Below are 20,956 nucleotides of genomic sequence, written 5' to 3'. Positions count from 1 at the left end.
TTGGACTGTTGGATCTTGAAATGAGGAATAAATTACAAAATGAATGGTAGTTTAGAAGCAACAAAGAAGTAACTGACGGTGTAATAATCTTACTTGATTATAAATAGCATGTCCGAACTAAGGAAACAACAGCATAACGAGGGCAATTAATCATTTTGGAAATATATATTTGCTGGCCTGACTTGCCTGAAAACTTTACCCATTGTATTACATAAATACTCCTGGACAAGATTGGATGAGGTTTGATTTCGTGACCTGTTTCATTTATTCAACCTCAATCGCATTAGCATAGAGAACATGACAAAATTAGCAAGGCCTGTGGCAGGGACGGTCTTTGCTGTTACCAAGAAGTTCATAAAACATGATATAGCCGCATAATACTCTGCTTTTTGTTTTTTAATTATAAATTGGGGTGCTTTTGTTTCGTAGATGTTGATGTCGAACATGGAGTTACCGCCACCGTCTGTTGTGTATACAAACTATAATTGGGGGATAGAAAGAAGAGATATTTGCTGCACAGCATTCCAAACAAGGGTCGCTCGGTGAGCCGTTGCTTGTTAACGGAACAGCTTCCTCTGTCTGGCTTCACTACTTTGCCTGCTCTTCCTCGTACAAACAAATTCATTTTCCCACCTCACCTCTGAAATCTGATAAACATAGAAAGACTAAACGCAAATGTCCAGAATCGTTCTTCGAAGCCCTCCATATCCGCCACCACTTACAGTATTCCTCAATCCAATACCCTACGTATTCCGTCAACCTTCCTCAACTCAACTATATCTTTTTCCCAGAAAGCCCTCCCTCAAACCTCTTTATTCCCTCAACCTCCCTTCCCACCTTCCCTCCTTAAACCCCACCTCCTCTAATAAACCTCTCCCGCTCTCCCGCACCCTCCGTTCCCTCCAACCCTACCTCCTCTCCCAATGCACGCCCATCCTTGCCGGCTGGCTCTGCAGCCTCTTCTCCGTCCTATCCCTCTCCATGCTCGTCCCCAAGGTCGGAAAGCTCTCCTCCGTCCTTACCTACGTCGACGCCCTTAGGTTGAGGAACGAGGGTTTCTTCTTAGGGGCTCTGGTCTTGGTCCGCTTTGTCGCTAGCTACTGGCAGCAAGCGTTCCTGTGGAACGCCGCCCTGAGCGCAGCATATCGACTTAGGGTCCACGTCTTCGATAGGGTTCTGGAGAAAGACCTGGCATTTTTCGAACATGGCGGCGCCGTTTCCGCCGGGGATATCGCATATCGGATCACCGCTGAGGTTGCCGATATCGCCGATACCGTCTACGTTATTCTCAATGTGAGTGACTTTTTTTCCTTGGTGTATAGTATAGTCATCTTTCTGATACTTGAATTTGTTGGAATGAAAAAGGAAACGTCAGATATGATGGTGATAGGTAGGGTGTGATTGCAGCCGGATTTTTTTTTTTTTTGTATGAGTGTATATCTATGATGTCCGTATTATCTCTCTCTATTATTTCAACTAGAAAGATAGATTCTGATTTTGCGTGACAGACCATTGTACCCAGTACCCTGCAATTATCAGCGATGGCGGCGCAGATGTTAATGATCAGCCCAGCCCTTTCAATCATTTCGGCAGTGGTGAGGAACAAAATAAGTGGACTATTTAGTCAGTTTGAAGCTTATTTGTGATCACGGGTTGTGTATTTTATTAAGGGTGTGTCTAATTTTATTGATGCAATTATAGGTGATTCCATGTATGGCTCTTCTCGTTGCCCATCTTGGCGAGAAGCTTAGAACGATATCTAATGAGGCACATATGAGTATTGCTGCCCTCTCAGCCTATTTAAATGAGGTGCTTTTTTCTCTGCTACTCGAAATGTGCCATGGTACTTCGTGAATGTTTAAAGTTGTCTTGATAGTAAAGTGTGGTTGTTTCCTTAACAATTATTCTCACCTTTTGATTTTCTTGTGGTAAAGTGTGGTTGTGTTGAATATATGTTGCAACTACTGTTTTTCCTCCCGCTTGTTCATGGAGTTTGTAGTTAAATCTTCTTTGCCATTGGACATAACCTGGTGCAATTATGTGATATAGTTTATATTCGTTTTAGGTCCTACCAGCTATTCTATTTGTGAAAGCAAACAACTCAGGGCCGTGGGAAAGTGCCAGGTTTCAAAGGCTTGCTCATACCAACTTATCTGATCAATTGAGAAAGAAGAAAATGAAGGCGTTCATTCCTCAGATAACACAGATTATATATTTTGGAGCATTGTTTGTTTTTTGTGCTGGTTCACTGATGGTTTCAAGTGGTTCTTTCAATGGCGGTAGCATGGTTTCATTCATTACCTCTTTGGTTTTTTTAGTTGAGCCAATTCAGGTAATTAATTTTCCTCTCTTTTCTACTTTTTTAATTTTATTTTAGCCTGTTCCTGTTTTGTGTCAGTTTTTTCCCAGTTTCTGATCTGCATATTTTTTAGCTGACTTGAAGTTTAATGCTTTTTTCGTGTACTCTTCAAGTAATTCTGGCATGATAGTGGCAACATTGTCCCGTTCCTTTTGCAAAAAGAAAATAAAGGAAAAATAAATGTATTTCAAAAGTCTATTGTCCGCATATTCTTCTCTGATGAGAAAAAAGAAGGAAAATGTCTACGGCCGTTTTTCTAATTGCTTTTTGTTGTTGTTATGATGCTTCAGCCATTGAGGAGCTTCCTTAAGTTATGAATCTGAACATAAAGAATCACGCAGGGTGTGGGGAAAGCATACAATGAGTTGAAGCAAGGAGAACCTGCTATTGAACGCCTGCTTGATTTGACCAGGGTCAACTCTAAGGTACATCTAAGGTTGATTACTCTTTGGATCGATATCTTCATACTCTTATTTAGTTACTTTTACATTTGTGATTATTATTTTAGTTATTATCTGCTTTGCTGTGGTAAGAAAATAAATGTAAGCTTCAATATAGGTGATCGAGAAAACAGATGCCATTGATTTGGACTGTATAGAAGGGGAGGTGAAATTTTGTGATATCTCATTTGGATATGGGGATGATGTGCCCTTAGTTTTGAATGGAGTGAACCTCCATATTAAAGCTGGAGAGACAATTGCTCTTGTTGGGCCTTCTGGAGGAGGAAAGACTACCCTTATAAAATTGCTTCTTCGGCTTTATGATCCTTTATCTGGTTTGGCTTTTGAACTACAATGAATTGCAAACTTTAATGTTCATCTTGGTATTGGAAAAGTTGCTTCTTAATTGAGAATGAGTATATGTTCTTCACATGTTAACAGGTGGTATACTTATTGATAACCATAACATCCAAGACATCCGGTTGGATAGTTTGAGGAGACATGTCAGTCTGGTTTCTCAGGATATAGTAAGTTACTGAGGACTGTTCTCTTTCTTCTTTTAATTCTTTTATTCTAATAACAACCCCCCCCCCCCCCCCCCCCCCCCCCCCCCCCCCCCCTTCTTCTCCAAAAAAAAAAAACACCCCACAATAGCGGAAGGTGAGCGATACATAAGAGCTTCACTAGATGTCCTTAAAATTAAGGCCTCTTATCTCATGCTGCCCATAAGTTGTACCAGAAGTTTGTACGAATTGTTTGGTTCCTATGTGCCGTTGGCTACTTCATGCTAATTAGATGAAGGGTACAACTGCCATGCACCTTGCAAGTTGCAAGATCCCTACCTGGAAGATAGTTGGTAATAGAGGGAAGTAGGATTTCCCCTTTATACTCACTTAAGAATAGTCCAAAGCTCCAATGCTCCAATTCAATGGTTTTATTAAAATGCTTGTGCAATGGGCGACTTTGTAAAATTGGAACAAATGGTAATTTAGGAAACCTTTTGGAATGGTCATCATGATATGGTTTGCTTTTATTAGACAATGTTTTCAGGGACGGTGGCTGAGAACATTGGGTATAGGGATCTGATGTCAAGCATTGACATGGAGAGGGTTGAGCATGCAGCACAAACTGCTAATGCTGATGAATTTATCAGAAAACTTCCAGAAGGTTACAAAACTAACATTGGACCAAGGGGCTCAATTTTGAGTGGAGGCCAAAAGCAAAGGTGAAGCTTTACGTTTGAACTCTTCTTTTAGTATGATGCTAGATTTAATTATTGTCAGATAATGTTTAACATGATTACCAGGTACAGTCCTGTAGTCAGCATCATCATATTTTGCTGTCTAGCTGAATCTCTTGAAAAGCTCCATTTGTTAGTTAATCACGGGGTTATCTCATAAATGCAGACTAGCTCTTGCAAGGGCACTCTATCAAAATCCCTCCATACTGATATTGGATGAGGCAACTTCTGCTCTAGATAGTAGGTCTGAGTTATTGGTGAGACAAGCTGTGGAGCGCATGATGCAAAATCGTACGGTAAGTAAATGAATAATTCGATCAGCTTGGGGTGTATTTATGGATGCAAATTTTAGTTAGAATTAAGTAATTGCAAGTTTTCACAAGGAATCAAATATTGTGCTTAATTAGAGTGACGTGTATATATATATATATGTTTATAGGTACTCGTCATTGCTCATCGGTTGGAAACAGTTTTGATGGCTAAACGAATATTCCTTTTGAATGATGGGAAGCTAGATGAGCTAAGTCGCTGGACTCTTGTGGATAGACACCACGACTTGGCAGAATCAACTGGACTTGTGATTTGAAATTAGCACTGCAAAAATGGTGATCGATGAACGGAGGAGGGTCATTTTATTGGATGGGAAATCGGTGCTAGCTAGGAATGGTAGAGGGTGAAGAAAGGATAAAGGAAACAGTACTTTCTGGATCATGCTTTGGACTAGGACCAGAATAGAGGAATTGGGGTGGTGCCCATTATCATATTATTTAGTGTATTTATATATAAAGACCAGAACTTAAAATATAAGCAAGTTCATGTATAGGTTTAATGTTATCTCAATCACTGTGGTAAATGAGCTTTTTAGGACTCTGCAATATATCACGTATGAGCATGCATGCATGCAGTGATACACTCATCAATACACATGAGATAGATTACTTGGGGGGGAAACTAATTAGAGATGAGATTATTTCGTGGGATCATCTAATTAATGTGATTAATTATGTGTCCTTTTTAGCCCAAACTTCATTACCCAGATTTTCTTTTTCTTTCTTGCACAGGAGCAATAAATAAAGGGGCATATTCCAAGTACACACCTTATGGAAACTCGGCCATTGAAGTCTATGGCGGCTGCCCAAAAAATAAATCGGCCTTGCGTTGTTAGACGACGTTCACATATAGAGTTGGTTTGGATTTAGGAATGAGAAGAAATTGAGAGAATTTTAAATAAAAATTAAAAGTTAAATAAAATATTATTATATTATTATATTTTAATATTATTATTATTTTAAGATTTAAAAAATTAAATTATTTATTATATTTTATATAAAAAAATTAAAAAAAATAAAATACAATACTTTTCAAATCCAAACGCCGCCACTTATTTATGTGGCAGCACTAAACTGGCTCCATGGTACATAAAGACGGTACAGTTCCTCAGCACCATATTTTTATCGAGAGTGTATCGGATTTTCAAATTTTTTTTAGGATAAATAAAAATTATATTTTATTTAAACAAAACTTAGTATCTTTTTAAAATTTTTTAGAAAATTGAATTGACCACGATTATATCACTCGTTCAAATATCATTATATATATATATATATATATAAAAGTTTCTGATGATGGTTGAAAGTTGAGAAACAAACATTTAGGCCGTTTGGTTTTATTGATAGTTTCAATTCATCTAATTTAAATACCATTTAAATAAAAATATTTTTTAACTTTTAACTTTTTAATTTTTGAATCATTACAATTTTTTCAAATTTTAAAATAAAATATAAAAATTAATTTAATTTTTTTAAATCTTAAAATAAAAATTATATTAAAAAATAATATTTTAAATTTATAATATTTTTATTCAACTTTTATTTTTCTTTTTTAAAATTTTATAAAACACATTAATTCAAACTATTTTATTTCATTTCATAAATTTAAGTTATTTTCCAACTCATTTTATGGAAAGACTTTAATAGTTCTTTAATAATTCCTAGCAACCAACTAACACGTGAAAAATAGTGAGGTCACCAATTTCATTGCTTTCTGCTTGGTTTCATCGTCACCAATCATTTTTTAACGTATGGCCCAATCGTTTTTTTTCCCTTGATTTCTCTTTTTGCAGGCTAGATAGCATGTCTGATGAGAGCCCCCAGAACCCAGAAGCAGTCGAGCCCAAGGCTCGAACCGTCGGTGGCACCGAGTACAGCTGGTGCAAAGCCGTGCCCGGTGGTACCGGCATCACAGTCTTAGCCCTACTCCTCTCTAAGCCCCCAGATATCTGGACCATCCAAACTGCCATCCATAACCTCCAAAATGCCCACCCTATCCTCCGCTCCAAGCTCCACTTCACCACCACCACCACTAAAACCTTCTCCTTCCTCACTCCTCCCACCCCTCACCTCCAAATCCGACCGTTGGATCTCTCGTCCACGTCCCACATCCTTCACAACCAAAACGACCACCACTACTCCGTCACTCCCTTCCATCTCATCCTCGAACACGAGCTGAACCAAAATAGGTGGCACGATCCTGACCATCCATCGTACGCCGACGAAGACGTGCTCTTCGCTAGCCTGTACACACTGAGCAAAGCCCAGTGGACCCTGACGCTCAGGCTGCACACGTCAGCATGCGACCGCACGACGGCGGTATCAGTACTGAGGGAGCTGCTGGGGTCCTTGACGGGGTCTGGAAGAGAAGGGGAAGATGTAGGGAGGGAATTTGGGTACAAGGAAGATGTTAATTTGGGAATCGAGGATCTTATCCCAGCAGGCAAAGCTAATAAGCCCTTTTGGGCGCGGGGCGTGGACATGCTTGGGTACTCGTTGAATTCACTGAGGTTGGCAAATTTGGATTTTAGGGACGCAAATTCACCTAGATATTCTCAAGTGGTGAGGCTGCAGATGACTGCAGTTGACACTGAGAAGCTTGTTGCAGTAAGTCATTTAATTGGGCAACATTATCATCACCTTTTGCCACTTGTTTAAGTTTTCGCCTTTTTTTGAATGTTGGGCTTAACAAGGTTTAAAGATGTTATTAAATTTATTAGGTAACCAAATAAGTATATTTTATGCCTCTTACCTGAAGCATGTTGACGCAGTTTGTTGGAATTCGTCTTTATCATGGTTGGGTTGGGTTGGATTGGATTGGATTAACCTGCGTGATATATTTACACACACACACATATATATGATCGGTAGATTAACCAGTGTGATGTATCGTCTGAGATTTAATTGTTAGATGTTAGGTTGTTCGAATGGATAAATATTAACGTGATAAAATAACTATTGTTCACTTTGAGAGTAATTGTTGGAATTTAATACTTCTGGATTGTTAGATAGTAGGGGATTCTGATTATAGTGAGATTGATTCTGCTTAATCATGATTTTATTTTGTTAGTCATGATGCATCGACATCACCTAGGCCGTATTGTGCAGGAATATGAAAATATGATACAAAAGGAAAGATCCAGAGTAGGGTCATATGCTTAGCCACGAGCCAGACTCAAGAGACATGGACTCTTTTGTCTTTGCTCATAGGCTGACACTTCCCATTCGCAGCAGAGATAGGGTGTGGGCCTAACGGCCACCTGTGCAGCTGGTGCCATTCTCGGTTGTCACGCTCAAAATAATTGATATATGTGTGTGTGTGTACGTACGTATGTATATTTACAAGTTGAAGGAACTGTATTGATGTTCAAAAGTTCATCCGAATACACAGGAAGTGTGTATATATATATATATATATATCAGAAACACTGCTAAGTGGCTAGAATATCTATTTGGTGTTCTCAAAGACCTTATTTAATAACCTAATGACCATGCTGGTTGTGGACTAGGTTGTGCAGCATTAAACCTCGTGGGTTCATATAATTAGGCCTGTCATAGTGCCTATGGTCCTTCATATGCAATTCAAATTTTCAACCACCCTGCCCCATATGCTTAATATAAGCTCTTCAACTCATGCGCACATTCTTGAAAAAGTTCTGATTCATGATCCAAGTGAGTTTTTCAGAAGCAACAACGTACTTTTTATCGGTATATCAAGCAAAAAGTTTTCAGTGTTAAGTTGGTGAACTACATATTCAGGTTCCAAGTTTCGAACATTTGCAATTCCATAGCTTCTGTTTTACCCCAACGTTTTTAGTGTTGAGTTTGTAAGCTATGTCCATGGGTTCCAAGTTTGATCACCCGCAACTCGTATTTGCCCATTATTGATCCATGACCTCGCACTTATATGTTGGCACAAATTTTGTAGGAATGTAAGTCAAGGGAAATTAAACTTTGTGGAGCCTTGGCAGCGGCTGGATTGATTGCAGCTTATACTTCGAAAAACCTTCCTGATCAGCAGAGGGAGAAGTACGCTGTGGTAACTCTCGTAGACTGCCGTTCAATTCTTGATCCAGTCCTTTGCAGTCAAGATCTAGGTGAACCTGATTACTAACCCTTCCTTGCATTATTACATAAATAAAAGAGTTATTAAGTGGTTTTTTTGCCTGTCTTGGCTCAACATAAATAAGGCGTTATACATTAATTAAAATGACAAATGTATTTGTAACACACAGGATTCTACCATTCTGCCATCCTAAATACACATGACGTATCTGGTGAAGATGAACTATGGGAGTTGGCAAATAGATGCTACATGTCCTTCGCAAATGCTAAGAACTCCAACAAGCATTTCTCAGACATGTCTGACCTGAACTTCCTAATGTGTAAGGCGATTGAGAATCCCAGTTTGACCCCATCATCATCCTTGAGAACTGCCTTGATCTCGGTGTTTGAGGACCCAGTTATTGATGATTCTAATGAACTGCATCAACAGCTTGGATTGGAGGATTTTGTGGGATGTGCTTCAGTACATGGTGTCGGTCCGTCCATTGCCATATTTGACACAATAAGAAATGGTGGTTTGGACTGTGCATGCGTGTATCCATCGCCACTTCATTCAAGGGAACAAATGCAAGAGCTAATTGATCATATGAGGAGAATTCTTGTGGACGGTTGTAACAAGTTGGAGAGTCATAGCTAGACGTCTTGTTTCTTTATTTGAGCTAGATCTCTTATTGTGAGCATGTGACCATGAAATGCCCTCTTTCCTTTGGTTTGGAACGTTGAACTAGCAGCCATTGCATTCGATCTTGCAGTATATCTCAAAATTCTCCTATTTTTAAATTGGTGGAATTTGGGATGGGTTCGTGGAATGAAAGTAAGTAAGAAGAGAGTGTGATTTGTAGAATTTTTCATTACGCAATCCCAATAAGATGCACCAAGCAGGCTCCTAGCTAATATTATCTATCTCTATTCCATTTAAATGTTTATTTCCATTTTTTCTTTACAGTTTTTATTCTTGTGGTAGTTGGAAAATTTATTTAAGTTAATCATTTAAAAAACGGATGCACAAAAAATATGATAATTTTTAACAAATATATTTTTTAATTCAATATAACTACTTATAAATGTACACGGCTTTGATTTGAATTGGGTAAAATGGAATGAAATGTATATATACTACACATAATAAGAGTTGAAAACATAACATATAGTACTTGGCAGACATACACCAACTAAATGCAATATGATAAATTTTCCATTGATTTGTTTTTCTCTAATAACAACAAAACATGTAGTAATGGTACCTGGAGAGTTCCAGTTCTACCAAGAACAGCTTAGAAAGACACGAGAGAAATAAAATAAGCAAAAAGATTGAATGGCTAGCGTATTTGGCTCAAGAGACTTGACCTCTGAAAATAGCTCTAGCTATTTTTACTGTTCAATAAAGGAAAATGGCTAAAATATAGCCTAGCAATGGCTTTGCCGAGGCCACTAAGAAGTAAGAATGCTCTTAGATCAATATTTTTACTACGAGGATTTTACCTGGATTAGTGGAAACTGTGGAATCTCTCAAGAGTGAGAGAGGGAATCAACTTGAATACTCCCATTTTTGTCATAAATCATTGGGCATCGGGCCCAAGTTATTGCTACGACCTTCATTACCCAAAACTTTCTTCTTAGCGATAAATTCCTGTAAATCATGGACTGGACTGATCCAAAAGTCCTCTTTTTGTCGATTTGTAAACCGAGATCAGTCCCAAGAAAATGGCCCATAGTTATTAGCTTGAGGCCCAAAGGCTCTGTAGCTAGACGTGGAACTTGGAACCAACCAACGAGGACTGAAGCCATCATTCTCTGTCCGTGTCCCGACTAACATTAATTTAGGGCACAGACTGAGCCGAGTTACCTAAAGCGTTTGAGCAAGAGAGAGCGAGGTGGTTGAGGGGCTTCACTCTCTTTCGATTTTCCGTGTCCAGGTAATTTTGCATCCCTACATTAGTTTTTGCTGCTTCGTCTCTTAAGAACCATGATACATATATGTTCGTGCGTGTCTATAAGGCTATATGGAACTAAAGTCTTTATTCCCTTCATCCCAATTCTAAAAAGTGCTGCTTTTTGGTTGCCTTCTAATGCTCGGTGGTTCTAGGTGGTATTGAAAAAGTAATTTATATTTGTAACTGGAAAGTGGATGGAGGATTTTGAAGAGGCAAATATCTTCGATTGGCACTTTAAAATCACATTTCTTGTTTTTAAGACCTTTCAACATTATGTTTTTGCTTCCAATGGGGCGTGTGATAGAAATAAAATATAATAAAATTTGAAATGGAAAATAGAAGGAGAATGAGAAAGAACGAGAAGAACTTTATGGGCTCATCTTTGTTATTCACAATTGTGATTGAATATAAAGCATAGGTCCTAATTTATAGGAAAATTACATGGACATTAGATAAGGCAAGTATCATGATTCTTATGAAAATCAAATATCTTGATTTGATTATTATGAAAATGAAATCACTTGATTTGATAATTATGAAAATCAAATCGCTTCATTATGATAATAATCATTCTTGATTTGATGTTATCTCTAATAGCTTAGTGTTGCCTGTGTTACCTTGATTGACAGTGTTTGGTTTCTGGTGCCTGACATGATATAAACTGAGTTGGGTCTAAAGCATTTTGTTGAAATTGCATCTATAGGTATGCCAGGCCCAAGGTATTTCCCCGATTATTTTTTTTCAGTAATCAAAGATTTTATTAAAAAAGGGCATAAGCAAAGTACACAAGACATATTCAAGAAGATCACCTAATTAGAAATTGGAAAATATACAAGAAATCCCTGAGAACTCAGCCCATTAAACTCTATGGCGGCTGCCCAAAAATGCTGCTTCTGCCGTTAGACAACATTGGCATCTTAGATGTATTTATGTAGCAGCACCAGACTTGCTATGGTATATAAAAGATTCTGGCCTATTGACAGTTGAAAGTCGAGAAACGAGCACTTATTCTTTGGGACTTTTACATGCCTTACAACATTTTGTTTTAGTGCAACTAAGATATAAATGGAAGATTAGCCTTGATAAGTTATACTGGCAATACAAGATTCAAATTGTAGATAATCTAACATTTATGTGGAAAATGTGGTATGGAACTGGAATTGTTGTTTTAAGTCAAACCTAATAACCCCGTCTGCCTGCTGTTTTCTTTTCTCTCACATGTATTTGATTGGGAATTTCAAGTGTAGATGTAACCTCACTTGTATATTTCTGTTTCCTGATTGTATTACTGCTTTAGAAATAATCCCTTTGTAATTACTAGTCCATGTTCGATTTCTCATCCTTGTTTTTTTGCCTTTTCTTTTTCTTTTCTTGTGAATGCATTGTTCCAGATAGATAGTTAAACAAATAAACTGGCCATTGCTTTTGGGCAACTGTCAGTATCTAAATTTCGAGAAAGTCACTACTTCATTGTTTTTTCTCCTGTTGAGCATCACTATCCTCGTGACTGTCATTCAGAACTCTCTCTTACCTGTTCTTAACTTTTGTTACTATTTATGATCCCTTAATTGAGAATCATTCAAATTGCAACTCCTTGAAGCCATTCCTCATGGCAAATATTCGATCGAGATTCTTACTCAACTCCTTTTGGCCTCTCGTTGTGTCCACCTTTCCATATTTGTATTCTTTCTTCTGCCATTGCTTGTGCCTTCTGCGCTTCCATCACAGTTGCCTTGCAAGCTTTCTTTATAGATACATAAGATGCCAAGGACAAGGGCAGGTGCTGCAGCCTCTCATAAGCTGGATGTATCTGAAAAGCCTACCGAATCTGAAGAGCAGGTGGACCTTGATGGATACAATGATCCTGAGGAGACAATGGAAGAAGAGATTGAGTATGAAGAAGTAGAGGAAGAGGAAGAAGATGAAGAGGTGGAGGAAGAGGAAGAAGAGGAAGAAGAAGAGGTAGAAGAGGAGGTGGAGGAAGACGGCGGAGAAAAGGAGGCTGCCAAAGGAGCTGATGCACAAAATGGGTCACATGGTGATGAGGAGATGAAGGTTGATCAGGCAGAGGAGGAAAATGACAGAAAAAAGCATGATGAGCTTCTTGCTCTTCCACCTCATGGATCTGAAGTTTACCTTGGTGGCATTTCACATGATGCCTCTGAAGAGGAACTGAGGGGGTTTTGTAGGTCTATAGGAGAAGTCACAGAGGTAATGTATATTTGTGGTTATAATATTCCTTGTTTGCTATGCAACTTCTATAGCGACCTAGATAGGTCTTATCTCTTGTATACCATCTTGTGTACTTGGGCTATGCCTTTTATTATTAATACTACCGTTTTACTTATCAAAAAAAAAAAAATATTCCTTGTTTGCTATTTATAAAAAAAAATTATATTCCTTGATTGCATTTCTTGTTGAACTAATTGGATCTATACTTGCTTACAATAGGTTAGAATGATGAAGGGTAAAGATTCAAGTGGGTCCAAGGGTTATGCTTTTGTGACCTTCAGAACCAAGGAGATTGCTTCTAAGGCCATTGAGGAGTTAAATAATTCTGAACTAAAGGTAATTTAAGCACACATCTGGTTAATGCTTGTTTTCCTTCGAATAATTTCAGCCTTTTCTTATTGATTCAGGGGTGTGCTTCCACTGATTTGCGCATTCACATGTTGTAAAAGAAACTCATTTGTCAGATTTATCATTTATCACTTTTGTTATTTTAATTGAATAATTTCTAAATAACTCAAGTCTCTGGATTTGTTTTCCGGATAAGTTAGCGACTGACTTATTGTAGGATCAAATTTTCTGTTGACCCCTCTTTCTTACCAGGGGAAAAAAATAAAGTGTTCAACATCTCAAGCAAAGCATCGGTTATTCATTGGCAATGTTCCCCGAAATTGGGATGATGAAGATTTGAAGAAGGCTGTAACGGAGATAGGGCCTGGAGTCATTTCTGTGGAACTATTGAAGGTTCATGACTTTGTTAGGTTCATCATTGTTCACGTTTCCTATTCTCATTTTAAGTTATACTTGTTTGTTATCATAACCATATATGTAATTTGAGACTATTGCTATGATTCTTCAGTTGTGCCTTTATATAATGTTGTTGTTCATTAGATCTTCTTGGCCAATACAGGACCCACAGAATTCTAGCCGGAACCGTGGATTTTCTTTTATCGAATATTATAATCATGCTTGTGCAGAATACTCGAGACTGAAGATGTCTAGCCCAACATTTAAGCTTGAAAACAATGCCCCTACAGTGAGCTGGGCTGACCCTAAAAATGCAGAATCATCTGCTGCTTCTCAGGTCTGTCTTCCATTTTATGATACCATTTTTGTGGGTGCTTTTACAACGAAATATGTGTAAATGTAGTAGTTATTTGATTATGTAATAAGATGTTCCGTGCTTTTTCTTCACTGGATACCTAATGTCCCCCTCTCCCCACTTCCTTCCAATCCCTAGTGTTTGGCATAGCAGGCAACATCTATGGATTATTGAATCCTCTTTACGTGGTGTCTATAATGTCAATAAGAAAGGGGAAATTTGCTTACGAAGCTTCTCTATAGTTGTGAAATTCTATCATAAACTTTGTACTGTATATAAGCACTCCCTCTGATCTCCATATGAATTCTATATATGCATGTGCATCATGTTAGCAATAATCTCTTGAACAGATGGCACCTGAAGCCCTCATAAGAATGGGTTGGGCAGTGACATCCTTTGCATAAGATCCACTGAGTGTGTGTCACTAGCAGAGAACAAAAACCATGCTTTGCATCTTCTTTGTTAAGAGTTTGCACTCATTCTTGTACGTCCAAGGATTGTGCAGTCCTGATTTTAGGAATTTGTTTGGTACAGGTTAAGGCAGTGTATGTCAAGAATTTACCAAAAGACATTACTCAGGAACATCTGAAAGGGCTGTTTGAACATCATGGAAAGATCACAAAAGTGGTTATCCCGCCTGCAAAAGCAGGACAGGAAAAAAGCAGATTTGGTTTTGTCCACTTTGCAGAAAGGTCAAGTGCCATGAAGGCATTGAAGAATACCGAGAAATATGAAATTGATGGTAACTTTTTGCTTCTTGCACCTTGTGCCTGGTCTTGTCATCCTCAGTAATGAAGTATCATTGTTAACTATCTTTGTCGGTTCTTGGTTTGGCAGGCCAAGTTTTGGAGTGTTCCCTTGCTAAGCCACAAGCAGATCAGAAGTCTTCCGGATTACCGAGTTTGCAGAAGTCAACCTTACTCCCAAGCTACCCCCCTCAGGTTGGTTACAGCATGGTTGGCAATCCCTATGGTGCGGTAGGTGCTGGGTATGGTGCTCCTGGCTTTGCACAAGTAAGATGCTTCTGCCCACTCCCCAAAACGCCTGACCTCTGCATATTTTCTGGAAATAGTTGGGAAAAAGGGTTTTGGTTGTCTTGAGTTCACTAATAATTTCATTTGCAGGGCATCAATATTCTCCATTCTCTTTTTCCTTCTTTGGAAATTTATTTATTCAAAGCCAAATAAAAATTCTTCTAATACATGGTTAATTAACTCGTGTTACTTGTCAATTCACCCCTTGAAAAAATGTAAAGGACATTCTAATTAAGAATTATAAATATACCATGACTGGTTTCCACTTATTTAATGAGAATTAAAAGATAACATAAATGAAGAACAGTGGCCTTGTAGCCTAATGGCACTTAACCTGTCTTTCTAGGAGGTCTAGGATTTGACATGCAGTTAGTGTAGGGTTCATGTTTTGGAAATATGAGACCTGTAGAGAGCATATGATTATTCATATATGTAAAATTTGGTTGGAAGAAATAATAGATTCTTATTACTAGTCCTTAAATCTGTTATCCAAAATTAATTATCAAAAAGATCTGTTATCCAAAACTAATGAAGGCGTGTACTTGAAAAAGACTAATATAGGTGCCAATTTCTTGCAGCCGCTGATTTATGGTAGGGGACCAACTCCTGCTGGCATGGCAATGATGCCAATGCTTTTGCCGGATGGAAGGGTTGGATATGTCTTGTAAGTGGGAATATTTTGGGCTTTCCCAGTCTGTTTCATGATGTATGCCTTTAGCTTTTATTTCGCTTTCTCCATAAATAACATTACTTGGCTGCATTGGCTGCCAGTTTTTTTTAGCACCTGTTTATCCAATTAGAGTCGATCACTACACTGGAATGTTTATTCCAACTTTTTTTCCCAGATGATTTTTGTCTCCGGCTGTTGAACTCATATATATTGTTACAGGCAACAACCTGGTATGCAGCCACATACCCCTCCACCACAGTCCCGGAGTGGCAGGAGTGGTGGCCGTGGTAGCTCGAGTGGTGGAAGGCGCAGCAATGAGAGCGGCCGTGGGCGTGGCCGGTATCACCCATATTGATTTAATCTCTTTTCTGCAACTTGATTACTAGAGGTGAGCAGATTTTAGTTTTACACCTCGACTGTGTCCACTGGATCACGTCGAAGACAGTAATTTTGTGTGTAAGTTATCCAAAAATTGATTATATATTGTGTTTATTCCGATGCTTTTGGAAACTGACATTGCCCAGGGCTGTCGTCTTGTCTTAGAAACAAAATTTATGTAACTCAAAATGCAATTTACCTATTGATTTACTGATAAATAAAGGGTGCAATTTACTCGCTGCAAGCCTGCAATGACATTTTAAAAGCCACACGAAAGGAAGCAAACTAGTGCTCGGTGCTGTTGTATAGAAAAGATGGTGCGTGGCGAGAATGATTGTGATTCTGTTTGGGGTTGCCGGGGGTATAATAAGCAATTCTTTTTCAAATTTCAAAATAATAATAATATTAAAAAATAATATTTTATTCAATTTTCAATTTTCATTTAAAATTATTTCATTACATCTTATCTCACTATTCAAATAGCATCTAAATTTCTTATCCGTGGTTCGCAGAATGGCTGAGTTAATTTCTTTTTGGTAATTTCCATTAATTAAACATTAAAAATCCAGCGTCAACAACAATAAATACTAATGAAGTCTGCCAAATGGACTGATTTAGCCCTTTGAAAGGCGATCAACTGGCATTCTAAACGGGCAGGAGGGTTTGAGACCTCTTTCCCCTGTCTAATCTGCCGATGCCCAAAGCTGCAAGTTCAAATGATTCCGATATCTTCCAACTCCTTCAGCAGTTGAGCGAATCACAATGTACGTGCCCCGTAGACATGCAACCGATAAACAACCTTAGAGAATCAAATTCTAAATCAATATGTGACTCATCAGGGATTTAAATCTGCTCTACGTAGTGATGGACCTGACCAACTTGGCATCTTCGTTGTGGTCTGAACAATCAAATCCCCGCCAAGCCAAGCCAAGCCATCCCATACTACTGTCGACATTCTGCTGCTCTGCTCTGCATATTAAATAGACGTATTGTTACTAACATAAAATCATTTCTTATGCTCGTCGGCAGACTAGCTCAAACATGGAGGGGGAGGGAAAAAAACGATACCAAGATGGATGTGTGCCACCCAAGATCTTTTTAATGCCTGAGATTTAACAGGAAATGAGACTGGTTTGTTTGTAACACGAAACTGGTCTCCATTAAAACATTTTATTTTAAGAAAAGGATACGGGTTTAATGAAGAACATTGTGGTCCAGGTTAAGGTTTAATGATTTAACCTTAAACTGAACAGTCTCGGTAGTTCTGCGAAAGTAAATGGAATATACTTTATACGAGACTGTAAAACTCCTGTCCCAGTCCCAGTCCCAATTTGGGGAGTTGTTTTCTTTAGAATATCCTCAATTAATTTCAAAGGTTTGATTATCTGGTCAGCATTCAATGGCAATAACTAAACATGAGAAATGTTTTAGCTAAAAGAGATCCTACAAAAATAAATCTACAAACTGACATTGACTTGATGTGATACATTAAATTATAAAACTACTTTTATTGTAAAGTAGATATATAAAACTATGTTAGTCTATGTGTTTACTTTTATAAAATTTCCTTGTGGTTGTAGCACTTCTCTTTCTGCATACATTATAGTGCAGATTCTTTTGCAAGAAACTAATTGTTTAACGGGCTTGCCTGGACAGAATGACATCTTTAGTCATTCTTGTAAAATTTTTTATGCATAAAGCCTTGAAAAATGGGTAATAAAACTTATCATGCCTAGAATGAGATTCGGGGCAGTATACTTGCTACTGTGAGACTCACTTTGGAGACTGCCATAGGTCGCAAAAGGAAAAGATATCAGACAAACTGCCAAACATTGAAGGTTGACATATGTAGCATGTACAACGGCTTCAAGTATGATACTATCCTGAAAAACTTAGTTTTATATGAAAATACTGGTTGTGAAATCAAACGTCTGATTAATATTTGTGTTGAAAGAAAACAGAACTCCAATAAGAGTTCTTCTAGAAGTATATTAGTCACCTAGTGGGCAACTGCTTATACAGAAATTCAAATCAATATAGCTTTCCATCCAAGGCAGTTGTAACTAAATATATAATAAAGATTCTCTAAATGCTCAACTATAGAACATACTTGTGCAGCTAGGTTTCCAGCTAGACTTCTTCAGGTGAAGCTTGAGAAATTTTGGGGTGGTTCAATCCAGATATTTTCAAAAGGATCTTGATCTCCCCAGTCATGACACTGCTTACGTGGATAGTATCTACGATGGTCAAAAGAGTATGATATGCAACGCTTACCATAGAAACGAACTTTAGGGAAGTAGACACTGTTTCTCATCAATCCATAAAGGTCAGTTCTGCAATGAGAAGACAAGAAACTGGCAAAAAGGATGACACCATCAAGGGTTTTCATCTCTTCCCATACCATGTTTACACGATCCAGCTTAAACATGATGGGGTTTTCACTAGAACAAGTATAAATAACTGATATTTCTCCCTTATGCTCGGCCATAAACTTGCCCTTCCACCACGTTTTGGCAAAAAAGTTCTCAGGGCATTTGGGTGGAGGCACAGCAAGAACACTCCAAATACGTTCCAGTGGATCAAAGACCCCTAGCCAACCAGTGAGACTGAGACAATAAAACAGTCCATTGCAGAAGACAAGCTTATTCCAAATACTACTAACGAAAGGCAAGCGATTTTGGTAATTAACAGTAACCCACTCTGTCGCCCCTAGATGGCAAGTGCTAACAGCAACAATAGTGGGACTGATGTGCTTAACTGTAAAAAGCATGCAGCTTGTAGACGTTGGGGCGCAAGAGAAGGCAACAATCTGATAAGTCAACTCAAACCTTGGCAGTTTAATCACTTCACGAGTAAAGGGATTAAAGAAGAACATACGATGAGATCTGGGTCTGTATAGCAACAACCAACCATCTTTAGTGTAGCAAACTCTAGTCCCATTCAACTCAGGCAGCTCGATGGAATGTGTCTTGCGTAGTGATGGGTCATAGAATTCATACAAGTTACCATATTTTGGGAAGTACATTAGCCATGGTGACTGATTTACCACCCGGACAGAATTTGCAACTGAATGCCATCTCTTGCAAACAACAGAGGCACGGACATTGTCCTCTAGTGTTAGTTGGGATACAATCAATTCCAAAAGTTCTGTAGGAAGATCAGACCAAGTCTGTAACTCCGATTTCTCTCTCTTCCCTTTCAATGCCATTCTTTTACTTTCAGTGTTTGTTTCAGCTAGCCTGTACAAAATAACCTGATAAGTTGTAGTGTACATACATCCAAAAGAAAAAAGAAAAAATAAATTAATTAATGAGCTTCAAAATAGTGAACAATAAATGCTAAAAGACAGTGATTGGAACTCCCAGTAAAATCCAAAAATTTTTAAACTAGAGACCTTAGTGCTCAGCTTGCAAACAGTTACAAAGGTCCCAAAGTGCTCCATTAGTGGAAAAAAACCACATGATGCGCATATCCAAATCAAATTTCTTAACAATGATCTGGATTGGATTTGTAGCAATTCCTCCCAAAGAACCCCGACTCCTAACCCACCACTTGCACCCAAGAGAGAGAGAGAGAGAGAGAGAGAGAGAGAGAGAGAGAGAGAGAGAGAGAGAGAGAGAGAGAGAGAGAGAGCAAATGATTTATATTTGCTAGCAGATAGGATTGATTATCAACCAATAGCAGATTGGACCTTCAACTAGAGAAACTTGAATTACTATCAAAAGATACAAAATCACCCTTAAAGATTGTCAAAATTGTATCCAATTCAAGGCTATCGTCAGAGTTTGTTAAGACTTGGACCGAGGAGTTGTTTTGTGGGTAGAAGTGTTGTGGGCTATTAGACCGTAATTTTGGCAAGTGGTTCGGAAGTAGTTTGAGCACAGAGGTTGTATAAACGGTGAATTAGCCTTGTAATCTGAGGCATGGGAATATCTTAAAAACAATCCCTCAATTTCTCTCTTAACTTAATTTTCCATTCATTTTCTGTCATTTTCCATCCAAACAAACACAATCCATCTAGTGCATTACAATTGGTACCAGAGATCTCGATCCAGAAGCAGCTATGGCACATAAAACTTCCATAACAGAGCAGCAAGAAACCCAGTAGAGCGTACGGAAAAAAATTCTTGCATCATGCTATAAGATTAAGACCATGGAACTAGTATATCAAATGGAGGAAGACTATGAATTACAACGGCAGCAGTATCAGTCTATCAGATCATTGAAGATGAAATTCTACCATTGGCGGAAGAAGAAAGAAACGCAACTATCGTTACAGAAACCGAGAACCAAAAAATTCTTGCAACTAGAGGTAGAAGAAGAACAAACATCAGCAGTAGAGGATGAAGAAGGAACAGAGGATAAAAAAGAAGAAGAAGAGAAGCCAGCGCTTGTAAAGGAAGGCACAGAAAAGCAAGAACTCATTGTATTGCTTTTTACAGTTGGAAGAAAAACAGAGCTCGAACTTTATTCAAGCTTTCAGAATTCGATTCCATTTCCATTCTTTCTTACATTTTCTATCACCAGGTGTATCACATAAACCCTAGACCGATTAATCCCTAAAACCCTAACATCATTCGTTCAAACCTGCCTATAATCAAGTAAAACATTAAATTAAAAATAAAAATAAAAATCTTACGATTTCAGCTTCCTTCTCTTTTTCCCAGCCATGGTGAACCAAATGAAGCTAAGGTGCTTCTGCTTGGACGGAGACTTCAGAAGGCACAGAATTCAGAGAGAGAGAGAGAGAGAGAGCGCACATATGAAGAGGTGACGGTGCAACACGTGTGAAGTGAGTAAAAGTCAGGTGTGAACGTTTCTACACTTTAGTCTGTGCAGGCCAGTGGCTGGCTGCCAATCAGAAAACTGTCACGTGGCATGCATCACTTGACGTCATTAAATTTTCATGACGTATGTGCTGGTTTTTTCGCGTCAAAGATAGAAAATATTTGTATTAAAAAAAGATAGAAAATATATTTTCTCTAATGCTATCCAACTTATCCAGTATCTCTTCTACCACTTTTCAATCAGTCGTAATATTGAATATTGGATTATTAAAGATTATTTATTATATTTAATTTATAAATTAATTATTTAATATTATTTGATAAAATATTAAAAGAATAATAAAAAAATAAATATAAATATAAATTTTTCAAAAATTTTACTCGCAAGA

General features: G+C 38.0%; 4 protein-coding genes across 11 annotated transcripts; 3 read left to right on the top strand and 1 right to left on the bottom strand.

Moving 5' to 3' along the window:
* Window positions 1-135: 135 nt before the first annotated feature.
* LOC122279115 (ABC transporter B family member 29, chloroplastic) lies at window positions 136-5,621 on the top strand. 2 transcript variants are annotated; one of them, XM_043089461.1, is made up of 10 exons: window positions 136-1,293; window positions 1,509-1,595; window positions 1,702-1,809; window positions 2,066-2,332; window positions 2,701-2,784; window positions 2,918-3,134; window positions 3,241-3,326; window positions 3,837-4,024; window positions 4,206-4,335; window positions 5,101-5,621. In XM_043089461.1, exons 1-10 carry the CDS (start codon window positions 676-678, stop codon window positions 5,107-5,109), a joined length of 1,794 nt encoding a protein of 597 aa, XP_042945395.1. In that variant the 5' UTR covers window positions 136-675; the 3' UTR covers window positions 5,110-5,621. The 2 variants fall into 2 exon arrangements, with proteins under 2 accessions (XP_042945395.1, XP_042945394.1); XM_043089460.1 differs by lacking the exon at window positions 5,101-5,621 and adding an exon at window positions 4,479-5,063 and having other exon boundaries at window positions 156-1,293.
* A 353-nt stretch (window positions 5,622-5,974) lies between these two features.
* Window positions 5,975-9,336, top strand: LOC122279870. Its single transcript, XM_043090756.1, has 3 exons — window positions 5,975-6,975; window positions 8,297-8,465; window positions 8,604-9,336. The coding sequence occupies exons 1-3, from the start codon at window positions 6,172-6,174 to the stop codon at window positions 9,068-9,070; spliced, it is 1,440 nt and encodes a 479-aa protein (XP_042946690.1). The 5' UTR covers window positions 5,975-6,171; the 3' UTR covers window positions 9,071-9,336.
* Window positions 9,337-10,193: 857 nt separating this feature from the next.
* Window positions 10,194-16,024, top strand: LOC122279011 (heterogeneous nuclear ribonucleoprotein Q). 5 transcript variants are annotated; one of them, XM_043089250.1, is made up of 9 exons: window positions 10,194-10,349; window positions 12,120-12,578; window positions 12,819-12,935; window positions 13,200-13,340; window positions 13,507-13,680; window positions 14,233-14,440; window positions 14,536-14,711; window positions 15,311-15,396; window positions 15,622-16,024. In XM_043089250.1, exons 2-9 carry the CDS (start codon window positions 12,129-12,131, stop codon window positions 15,755-15,757), a joined length of 1,488 nt encoding a protein of 495 aa, XP_042945184.1. In that variant the 5' UTR covers window positions 10,194-10,349; window positions 12,120-12,128; the 3' UTR covers window positions 15,758-16,024. The 5 variants fall into 5 exon arrangements, with proteins under 5 accessions (XP_042945184.1, XP_042945186.1, XP_042945185.1 ...); XM_043089252.1 differs by having other exon boundaries at window positions 10,199-10,349; window positions 12,096-12,578; XM_043089251.1 differs by having other exon boundaries at window positions 10,203-10,349; window positions 11,759-12,578.
* A 270-nt stretch (window positions 16,025-16,294) lies between these two features.
* On the bottom strand, window positions 16,295-20,578 carry LOC122279013 (F-box/kelch-repeat protein At1g57790-like). Of its 3 annotated transcripts, none has more exons than XR_006229420.1 (3): window positions 20,420-20,578; window positions 16,849-19,019; window positions 16,295-16,749 (listed from the first exon to the last, which is right to left on the bottom strand). XR_006229420.1 is itself a non-coding variant. In XM_043089255.1 (3 exons), the coding sequence occupies exons 1-2, from the start codon at window positions 20,449-20,451 to the stop codon at window positions 17,921-17,923; spliced, it is 1,131 nt and encodes a 376-aa protein (XP_042945189.1). In that variant the 5' UTR covers window positions 20,452-20,578; the 3' UTR covers window positions 16,295-16,749; window positions 17,891-17,920. The 3 variants fall into 3 exon arrangements, 2 of the variants coding, with proteins under 2 accessions (XP_042945189.1, XP_042945190.1); XM_043089255.1 differs by having other exon boundaries at window positions 17,891-19,019; XM_043089256.1 differs by having other exon boundaries at window positions 16,295-16,744; window positions 17,891-19,019.
* Between the last annotated feature and the right edge of the window lie 378 nt (window positions 20,579-20,956).

Source organism: Carya illinoinensis, chromosome 10 (assembly GCF_018687715.1).
Source record: "Carya illinoinensis cultivar Pawnee chromosome 10, C.illinoinensisPawnee_v1, whole genome shotgun sequence".
Lineage (NCBI taxonomy): Eukaryota > Viridiplantae > Streptophyta > Magnoliopsida > Fagales > Juglandaceae > Carya > Carya illinoinensis.
The sequence above is the reverse complement of the archived record's forward strand: the minus strand, read 5'-3'. Positions and strand labels throughout refer to the sequence as shown.